This window comes from Cherax quadricarinatus, chromosome 22 (assembly GCF_038502225.1).
Source record: "Cherax quadricarinatus isolate ZL_2023a chromosome 22, ASM3850222v1, whole genome shotgun sequence".
Classification (NCBI taxonomy): Eukaryota; Metazoa; Arthropoda; class Malacostraca; order Decapoda; family Parastacidae; genus Cherax; species Cherax quadricarinatus.
Window position 1 is genome coordinate 1444547 of NC_091313.1, and position 10454 is coordinate 1455000.

At 39.8% G+C, this 10454-nt stretch overlaps 1 protein-coding gene across 6 annotated transcripts in view; it reads right to left on the bottom strand.

Moving 5' to 3' along the window:
• The window catches only part of LOC128689805 (4-galactosyl-N-acetylglucosaminide 3-alpha-L-fucosyltransferase FUT6), an 89986-nt gene that overhangs the window by 20792 nt on the left and 58740 nt on the right, over positions 1-10454 (bottom strand). The window contains exons 2-3 of one of the 6 annotated variants that reach the window (XM_070087449.1): positions 5701-5899; positions 1928-5568 (exon numbers count right to left, since the gene is read on the bottom strand). The exons of the other annotated variants lie outside the window; for them this stretch is intronic. Of the exons in view, the coding sequence (XP_069943550.1) occupies positions 3059-4087 (1029 nt within the window). The 5' untranslated portion in view covers positions 4088-5568; positions 5701-5899 and the 3' untranslated portion in view covers positions 1928-3058. Of the gene's footprint in view, positions 1-1927; positions 5569-5700; positions 5900-10454 lie in introns of those variants that run through there. 6 annotated transcript variants of the gene reach the window in all.

Sequence of the window (10454 nt, forward strand, 5' to 3'; positions counted from 1 at the left end):
CTTAATGTTAATTTGTGCATCTCCTGCTCTGCTACCAAACATAATATAGTAGGTTTTGTCAGTGTTAAGCGTAAGTTTATTGGCTGTCATTCAAGTCGATATTTTGATCAGCTCTTCGTTAACAATGGTGTTGATGGTGGCAAGATTAGGGTGAGAGATGACATAAGTCGTGTTGTCAGCAAAGAGAATGGGTTTCAGGTGTTGGGATACGTTTGGAAGATCATTGATGTATATGAGGAAGAGCAGAGGACCAAGGACACTCCCCTGCAGAACTCCAGTATCAAGTGGCCGTGTTGTTGATGCTGTGTCTTTAATGGTGACATACTGATACCTATTAGTAAGGTAAGATTTGAAATAAGCAAGCGCATGGCCTCTTATACCGTAATGGTCAAGTTTGTGGAGTAGGATGTTGTGGTCTACTGTGTCAAAAGCTTTTCTTAGGTCAATAAAAATTCCTAGTGGATATTCTTTATTTTCCAATGCTGTGTAAAGCAGATCTAGCATTTTTATGATTGCATCATTAGTGTTTTTATTTTTCCTGAATCCAAACTGGCAGGGATTGAGTATGTTTTGTACCGTTATAAATGAATATAGTCTCCTGTGCACGAGTTTCTGAAAGATTTTGGATAGCAATGGTAAGTTTGATATTGGCCTATAGTTGTTTAAGTCTGTAGGGTCACCACCTTTATGTATTGGTGTAACCCTTGCCATCTTGAGTAGTTTTGGGAAGGTGCTAGTTTCTAGTGACTTGTTAAAGAGTAATGAAATAGCATGCGAAACGACATGGGCCGCTCGCTTGTACAGTAATGGTGGGACATGAGACAGATTCCCTGAGTTATTTTTAAGTGACTTTATAATATCGGTGACTTCCGTGGGCTCAGTTGGTGCAAGATAGAAGGAATTTGGGAAATTCCCATCTAGGTAGTCCCCGGCATGGGCATTGGTATGTGGGATTTTATTGGCGAGATTAGATCCTATGGTTGAGAAGAAGTCGTTTATCTTGTTAGCTGTGTCAGTGGGATGTAGTGGTGTTTCATTAGGTTTTGTTAGGACAATATTCTTGGTTTTTTTCAGTTTGTGGGTCCCTAGAATCTGAGAGAGTTTTCCAGGTCTTTTTTTTATATCTCCTCTAGTGTCTGTGAATCTACTGGAGTAGTATAGTTGTTTGGCTTTTTTTATTACTTTGGTGAGAACTGATGAATAGTGTTTAAGAATACCTTTGTGTATTAAGCCCTGTCTATATTGCTTTTCATACTGGTGTTTCTTGTCAATGGATTTCAGAATGGTGCTGGTTAGCCATGGGCAACCAAGCCGTTTGTTTGTGATCTGTTTCTTTTTTATAGGACAATGTTTGTTGTATAGTCTAAGTCCCAATATGACTCAGTTTTTAGCAAGCCGCTAACCAGACTGAGAGTCGAAGATCAAAATGAATTTTTTATGAGAGAGCCACAAAATTTGATTAACACAAGCCTATCCGATGTTATCCTGACGCCAAATGACTTCGAACAGGCGATAAATGACATGCCCATGCACTCTGCCCCAGGGCCAGACTCATGGAACTCTGTGTTCATCAAGAACTGCAAGAAGCCCCTATCACGAGCCTTTTCCATCCTATGGAGAGGGAGCATGAACACGGGGGTCGTCCCACAGTTACTAAAAACAACAGACATAGCCCCACTACACAAAGGGGGCAGTAAAGCAACAGCAAAGAACTACAGACCAATAGCACTAACATCCCATATCATAAAAATCTTTGAAAGGGTCCTAAGAAGCAAGATCACCACCCATCTAGAAACCCATCAGTTACACAACCCAGGGCAACATGGGTTTAGAACAGGTCGCTCCTGTCTGTCTCAACTATTGGATCACTACGACAAGGTCCTAAATGCACTAGAAGACAAAAAGAATGCAGATGTAATGTATACAGACTTTGCAAAAGCCTTCGACAAGTGTGACCATGGCGTAATAGCGCACAAAATGCGTGCTAAAGGAATAACAGGAAAAGTCGATCGATGGATCTATAATTTCCTCAGAGAGTAGTCGTCAACAGAGTAAAGTCCGAGGCAGCTACGGTGAAAAGCTCTGTTCCACAAGGCACAGTACTCGCTCCCATCTTGTTCCTCATCCTCATATCCGACATAGACAAGGATGTCAGCTACAGCACCGTGTCTTCCTTTGCAGATGACACCCGAATCTGCATGACAGTGTCTTCCATTGCAGACACTGCAAGGCCCCAGGTGGACATCAACCAAATCTTTCAGTGGGCTGCAGAAAACAATATGAAGTTCAACGATGAGAAATTTCAATTACTCAGATATGGTAAACATGAGGAAATTAAATCTTCATCAGAGTACAAAACAAATTCTGGCCACAAAATAGAGCGAAACACCAACGTCAAAGACCTGGGAGTGATCATGTCGGAGGATCTCACCTTCAAGGACCATTACATTGTATCAATCGCATCTGCTAGAAAAATGACAGGATTGATAATGAGAACCTTCAAAACTAGGGAGGCCAAGCCCATGATGACACTCTTCAGGTCACTTGTTCTATCTAGGCTGGAATATTGCTGCACACTAACAGCACCTTCCAAGGCAGGTGAAATTGCCGACCTAGAAAATGTACAGAGAACTTTCACGGCGCGCATAACGGAGATAAAACACCTCAATTATTGGGAGCGCTTGAGGTTCCTAAACCTGTATTCCCTGGAACGCAGGAGGGAGAGATACATGATTATATACACCTGGAAAATCCTAGAGGGACTAGTACCGAACTTGCACACAAAAATCACTCACTACGAAAGCAAAAGACTTGGCAGACGATGCACCATCCCCCCAATGAAAAGCAGGGGTGTCACTAGCACGTTAAGAGACCATACAATAAGTGTCAGGGGCCCAAGACTGTTCAACTGCCTCCCAGCACACATAAGGGGGATTACCAACAGACCCCTGGCAGTCTTCAAGCTGGCACTGGACAAGCACCTAAAGTCAGTTCCTGATCAGCCGGACTGTGGCTCGTACGTTGGTTTGCGTGCAGCCAGCAGTAACAGCCTGGTTGATCAGGCTCTGATCCACCAGGAGGCCTGGTCACAGACCGGGCCGCGGGGGCGTTGACCCCCGGAACTCTCTCCAGGTAAACTCCAGGTAAGTAATTTGTTAAGAAAAATGTCTGTCCAGTCATCAATACCATTGGCCTTGGAGAATTCTGTAGGCCAGTCAACAGTCTCTAGGTCAGCTGTGAACTTCCTTACTGAGGCCTCGTCATGTAGTCTAAATGAGACTTTGTTGTATTCAAGTGGTGGTTTACTAATGTTTCTCAGGAGGAATGTAGGGTAGTGGTCTGTAGTGCTATCTGTGATTATCCCTGATTTAAGGGGGGCTAGTATATTGGTCCATATGTGGTCTATTATGGTTGCACTTGTCTCATTGAGCCTGGTTGGTTTAGTTATTGTTGGTATGAGAAGTGTGTTGTTCATATTGTTGATGAAATCAGTTACAGGCTGATCATCTAATATGCCAAGGTTGATGTTGAAGTCTCCAGCTAAGAGAAGGTGGTGCTTATTCATTTGTCTGTTTGTTATTAGTGACTTTAATTTCTCACTGAAATTTGGGATGTTTGTGTGAGGTATCCGGTAAATGGCACCGATTGTTATAGGTGTCTTAAGGTTTTTTACAGTAAAATTAGCAAAAATGTAATCCCCATATTCATCACTAAAGCAAGTGGTGCTAATACAAGATAATTGGTTAGAGTAATAGATTGCAATACCACCCCCAACTTGGTATGGTCTGCAGTTGTGAATTGCTGTGTACCCTGGTAGAAGGTAGATATCTATTGTGTCCTGCTTAAGCCAGGTCTCAGTAAGAATAATGCAGGAGAAGGGTGTCTTTAGTGATTCAAGGAGTGCCAGGAGGTCATCATAGTGTTTGCTTAAGGACCTGATGTTGTAGTTAAGTACTGATAGACTTTTAGCATTGTTTAGGATAGTGCTGGCTTGTGATGCTGTGTAATAAAGGCAGTTACTTTCCAATAGGTTTTGATTGGGTGTCAGATTATGGAGGTTTAGATCAGGGTCAACGTGATCAATCATCTTCTAGGTTTAAATTATGGTTATTTATATCCTGAGTTGTGTGTTGAGGTCTAGTACTGATATCTGTAGTGGTGGGAAGTTTGGACAAGTATATAGCTAGAGTATTTTGGTCATATAGAGTATAGCCACTGCTACACATAATGAAGTTGATGTTGTCTATGTGTTGTGCTGGAATGAACTAAAGTAGAACAAGACTCTCACTTGAATTGCACTAAGGTCTAATATAATGACTTTTGTGGAGTCTATGTTTTGAGCTAGAATGAGCTATAGTACAACTAGGTTTAATCTAATAATATAAAAATACAAATTAAAAATAGCACCAGTCTCTCACTAGTAATTGCACTATGGTCTAATATAGTGAATTTGGTATTGACTATGTATTGAGCTAGAATGAGCTATAGTACAACTAGGTTTAATCTAATAATATAAAAAAGGCACAAGACTCTCAATTGTAATTGCACTAAGGTCTTATATAAGTTGTTTACAAGAATTAGAGTATAACTAGATTTAAATTGACAGGATAAAATACACAAGTTAAGGTAGCAAAAGAATAAAAAAAAATAAAAAAAAATAAAAAAAATAAAAATAAAAATGGCAATGACTTGGTTATAATATGCTAGTAAGATGGTAGACAGGATAATATAAAAGTTGTAGTTGAAAATACTAGTTTAAAAAAGTATAGAATAAAAATGGTCAATAAAAGAAGTTTACAATAAGTTTGGTCAACATAGTTTAAAGCAAAATTGGGCAATAATAGGGATTTTAGAATAAAATTGGGCAATTGAGTATTTCTTAAAGTGAGGTAGAATTACTGAGGACAAGTTATGGCTAGTTTATAATAAAATAAGATAGAACAGTGATGTGGTAAGTTGTAAAAAAGGAGATAGATTCTGTAGATATTAAACACAATTAAGACTATGAGGTAGAATGGTCGTTGAATACAACAATGACAATCAAAAGTAGTTGGGGTATTAGAATTTTAGGGGGGCACAAATGTATGACAGTATAACACTAACGGTGGACTGTGGGTATTATCTGCACTTTACTCTGATTCTGTTAGTCCAGCCTCACTTGGGAATGTTTTAAGGTCATGTTCTGTAGAGATGAAGTATCTCTTCCCAGTGGGCTGTTTCCTAACTGCGATTTTTCTGTCCCTCACAAAGCATAGCGTAATTTTCTTAGCCAATAAAGGTTTTGTCTTGTTTTGGTAAGGCACTCATTGACGTAAACATCAGATTTCATAGAAATAGATGTTTTTAATAGGTTGTTTCTTTGTAGGCTAGTTTAGAATTTTAACAGCACTGTTTTTTTACCCGCTTGGTAGCCCATCAGTTTGCAATCCTTTAGGTCATCACTACGTATGTTAAGGCGAAGGTGGTCCTTGATAAGCGTTCCTAACAAACGCATCAACTCGCCAATCATTTGCTCCTGCCGCATTTGATTTTCGCGAATAACTTCCAACATCCGCATTATATTCACATCTGTCAAAGAAAATTTTCCCGATTAGAAGAATAAGGTACACCTCTAAATTCATTAATGTGCAAAAGAATAAAAAAAAGTTTTTTTTCAGTATTACAACAAGATTCACTTGGTTAATGAACAAAATCACTTACCATTTACCTCAGGAGGATGTTGATTAATCCAACACACACAGGTACACTGACCACCTCGTAGACACCTCCAACGGGATACTGAATAGGATTCATCCTTGCCTCAACTTGTTCTTGAATTACAGTAGATCCAAACAGTGACCCAGCAAGGTCATTTATACCAGTGTTGTGACCTTTGCCCTGTCTCGAAACGCCTCAGGCTCTACCCACCGTATGATAATTTTAATATTTTACACAGATTTTCATAATTCCACTCTGAATTATTAACAAATACACTTGAACATGAGGGCACATTTAAATGCTCATATGCATATTTCAATATAAATTGATCATTCTTTAATGTATTTCTACTAAAATCTTTAAATAAATATGGTATAATTTTCTTTATGTTATAATTTGTTCAGTTATACACAAAATATATGACATATATCCCACATACCAATGATTTTTCATGCTGAATCCTCTGATTAATACCGTACATGAAGTTTCTCTTGTATATAATTTTCTCATATATATTCGTATAATGTTTTAAATCCATCCCGAAACTATCTAAATATATTAACATATGTTTGTTCACATATATTTTCATCTTGGTCGTTCAATATATTAATGATGAATATTACCGGCTTATCTTTTATCCTCATAATAACTTCATCTATATTATTTACAGCAAAACATCCCAAATACGAGACATATCTTCCCGTATGATGTTTCAAGGCAATATTTATCTCTTCACAATTCATGGTCTATACTCGTGTATGTAATATCACTGTTCTATTTTCGTTTACATTTAAAATCGCATTAGTTTCACCAAACATCAGACTAATTCTATTCTCATCTTTATGTTTACCAAATGTCATATTTAAATTGCCAGGCACACCATCTAAAGGGGACAAAAAGATACAAAACGTCCAGGCCATGGGAAAACCTGGGTAGCCACAGCCACTCAAGAGGGAGAGGTTTTTTAGTGCCAGGATGGAAAAGAAACTGGCAGGAAATGGCAGAAATCGTACACCAAATCCAGTCATTCCTGGAGTGGAACCACAGTCGATGGCCTCCACTCCAAACCAACAGATACAGATACTAATGCCGGAAAAAAATCCCCCCCCCAGTACCAACAATACCACCAGTCCGATGACATTCTTCTTTGCAAATATACAGGGTCTAAAGCCAGCAACAAACAACAAAATACCTTTCATCCGTGGACTGCTTGCAGAGGCAAAGGCAATGTTCGCGGCTTTCACTGAGACCCACATAAAGGATCACTTGGACAACGAAATATGGATCCCAGGTTACAACCTATACAGATGTGACAGAGTGAACAGGCAAAAGGGGGGGGGTTGGCCTGTACATTGCAGAGTCACTTGTTTGCACAGAACTGCTTAATGCCTCAAATGATGTAGTGGAAGTTTTAGCAGTAAAGGTCGAGAACCAAAACCTAGTCATTGTGGTAGTCTACAAGCCTCCGGATGCAACATCCCAGCAATTCCAGGAACAGCTGTTAAAAATTAACCACTGTCTGGAAAATCTTCCAGCTCCTGCACCCAACATCTTGCTCCTGGGGGATTTCAACTTAAGGCACCTAAAATGGAGGAATATAGCAAATAATATTGTTGCAGTAATAACACCAGGAGGCAGCTCTGATGAAAACTCACACTCACACGAGCTTTTAAATCTCTGCACAAAATTCAATTTAAACCAGCAAATAATAGAGCCTACTAGACTAGAGAATACACTAGACCTCATTTTCACTAACAATGATGATCTGATAAGAAATGTCACCATATCAAAAACAATATGCTCAGATCACAACATAATTGAGGTTCAGACATGTTTTTAGCAAGCCGCTAACCAGACTGAGAGTCGAAGATCAAAATTAATTTTTTATGAGAGAGCCACAGAATTTGGTTAACACAAGCCTATCTGATGTTATCCTGACGCCAAATGACTTCGAACAGGCGATAAATGACATGCCCATGCACTCTGCCCCAAGGCCAGACTCATGGAACTCCGTGTTCATCAAGAACTGCAAGAAGCCCCTATCACGAGCCTTTTCCATCCTATGGAGAGGGAGCATGGACACGGGGGTCGTCCCACAGTTACTAAAAACAACAGACATAGCCCCACTCCACAAAGGGGGCAGTAAAGCAACAGCAAAGAACTACAGACCAATAGCACTAACATCCCATATCATAAAAATCTTTGAAAGGGTCCTAAGAAGCAAGATCACCACCCATCTAGAAACCCATCAGTTACACAACCCAGGGCAACATGGGTTTAGAACAGGTCGCTCCTGTCTGTCTCAACTATTGGATCACTACGACAAGGTCCTAAATGCACTAGAAGACAAAAAGAATGCAGATGTAATATATACAAACTTTGCAAAAGCCTTCGACAAGTGTGACCATGGCATAATAGCGCACAAAATGCGTGCTAAAGAAATAACAGGAAAAATCGGTCGATGGATCTATAATTTCCTCACTAACAGAACACAGAGAGTAGTCGTCAACAGAGTAAAGTCCGAGGCAGCTACGGTGAAAAGCTCTGTTCCACAAGGCACAGTACTCGCTCCCATCTTGTTCCTCATCCTCATATCCGACATAGACAAGGATGTCAGCCACAGCACCGTGTCTTCCTTTGCAGATGACACCCGAATCTGCATGACAGTGTCTTCCATTGCAGACACTGCAAGGCTCCAGGCGGACATCAACCAAATCTTTCAGTGGGCTGCAAAAAACAATATGAAGTTCAACGATGAGAAATTTCAATTACTCAGATATGGTAAACACGAGGAAATTAAATCTTCATCAGAGTACAAAACAAATTCTGGACACAAAATAGAGCGAAACACCAACGTCAAAGACCTGGGAGTGATCATGTCGGAGGATCTCACCTTCAAGGACCATAACATTGTATCAATTGCATCTGCTAGAAAAATGACAGGATGGATAATGAGAACCTTCAAAACTAGGGAGACCAAGCCCAGGTCACTTGTTCTATCTAGGCTGGAATATTGCTGCACACTAACAGCACCTTTCAAGGCAGGTGAAATTGCTGACCTAGAAAATGAACAGAGAATCTTCACTGCGCGCATAACGGAGATAAAACACCTCAATTACTGGGAGCGCTTGAGGTTCCTAAAACTGTATTCCCTGGAACGCAGGCGGGAGAGATACATGATTATATACACATGGAAAATCCTAGAGGGACTAGTACCGAACTTGCACACGAAAATCACTCACTACGAAAGCAAAAGACTTGGCAGACGATGCAACATCCCCCCAATGAAAAGCAGGGGTGTCACTAGCACGTTAAGAGACCATACAGTAAGTGTCAGGGGCCCGAGACTGTTCAACTGCCTCCCAGCATACATAAGGAGGATTACCAACAGACTCCTGGCAGTCTTCAAGCTAGCACTGGACAAGCACCTAAAGTCGGTTCCTGACCAGCCGGGCTGTGGCTCGTACGTTGGTTTGCGTGCAGCCAGCAGTAACAGCCTGGTTGATCAGGCTCTGATCCACCAGGAGGCCTGGTCACAGACCGGGCCGCGGGGGCGTTGACCCCCGGAACTCTCTCCAGGTAAACTCTATTCTCAAATTACCATTTTCTCAACAGATATAGCGTTCTTGACGTGTTCACTTCTCAGGTCAACACCTAATATAGTTCTACCTTCGAGAAAACTCTTATATGTAATCAGATGATTACATATAAGAGTAGGGAACTTACAATCAATATTAAGAATCATTTCTGAATTAACTGTCACCCCAAAGTGAGTCAAATCTTCATGTTGAAAATATAATGGATTAAAATTATATCCTCCATCATATGTCTTCATATCAACTATTATAATAAATAATTTATCGGGTATGACTTGTCCCCAAGGATTATCTGTGATCAATTGTGTTTGATTAGAGGCCAGAATATATGATTTAAATAATGTCTTCTTGAATAGATATTCACACCCCTGTGGGTTTATCCTTATACTTGAATTTAATGCAGTTAATGCATTCGTATACGGAATAACTTTATCGATCCATAATTTAATCGAATTATTCTTATATTTATACGTTTTTCCGGTTAATGGTGTCATAATTGCCCATGCTGGTGAATGCAATTCAAGTCTCAATCGACGTTCGACACTATCCAAGATATATTCGTGAAAACTACTCACATCCAGCATCATTCGATAATTTACCTTCATCTTTCTTAATAGCATCGAAATCAGCCACTGTAATAGTACTACTTGTTGCCTCCTTATTACGAAAGAATGCCATTCTTCCAAATGTATCTAATTTTAATGGGAATAAATGCTTAAGCAATTTAATATAACCCGCATATGAATAAAATGGGTTCGATTCTATAAGCTCTTTATTGAGGTACAAACACACAGATCTGAATATTGTCTGACTTATAGAATTCACAAGTATTGCCTTATCTCCGTCTCCCAGTGCATTCCCATCCTCCTTTGTTATATTTATCTTCATTTCCAAGGCCAGACTCGTTAAATCTAAAAAATTACCTTCTGAACTTTGTATTCTAAATTCAAGAAATTTATCAAATCCCTGATTTACTGGTAATACTTCACAGGTGCGTCTAGCTGCTATCCAGGATTCAATAATGGTGTGTCCTGGTAATTTTGGGAATCCATCAGTTATGGAATGAGAATAACTGGGAACGGGGGCGTTGAGCCCCCTGGTGTAACGTATAGAGCACCAGCCGACATACTAACAATATGAAAGCTAACAATAAAGTAAAGA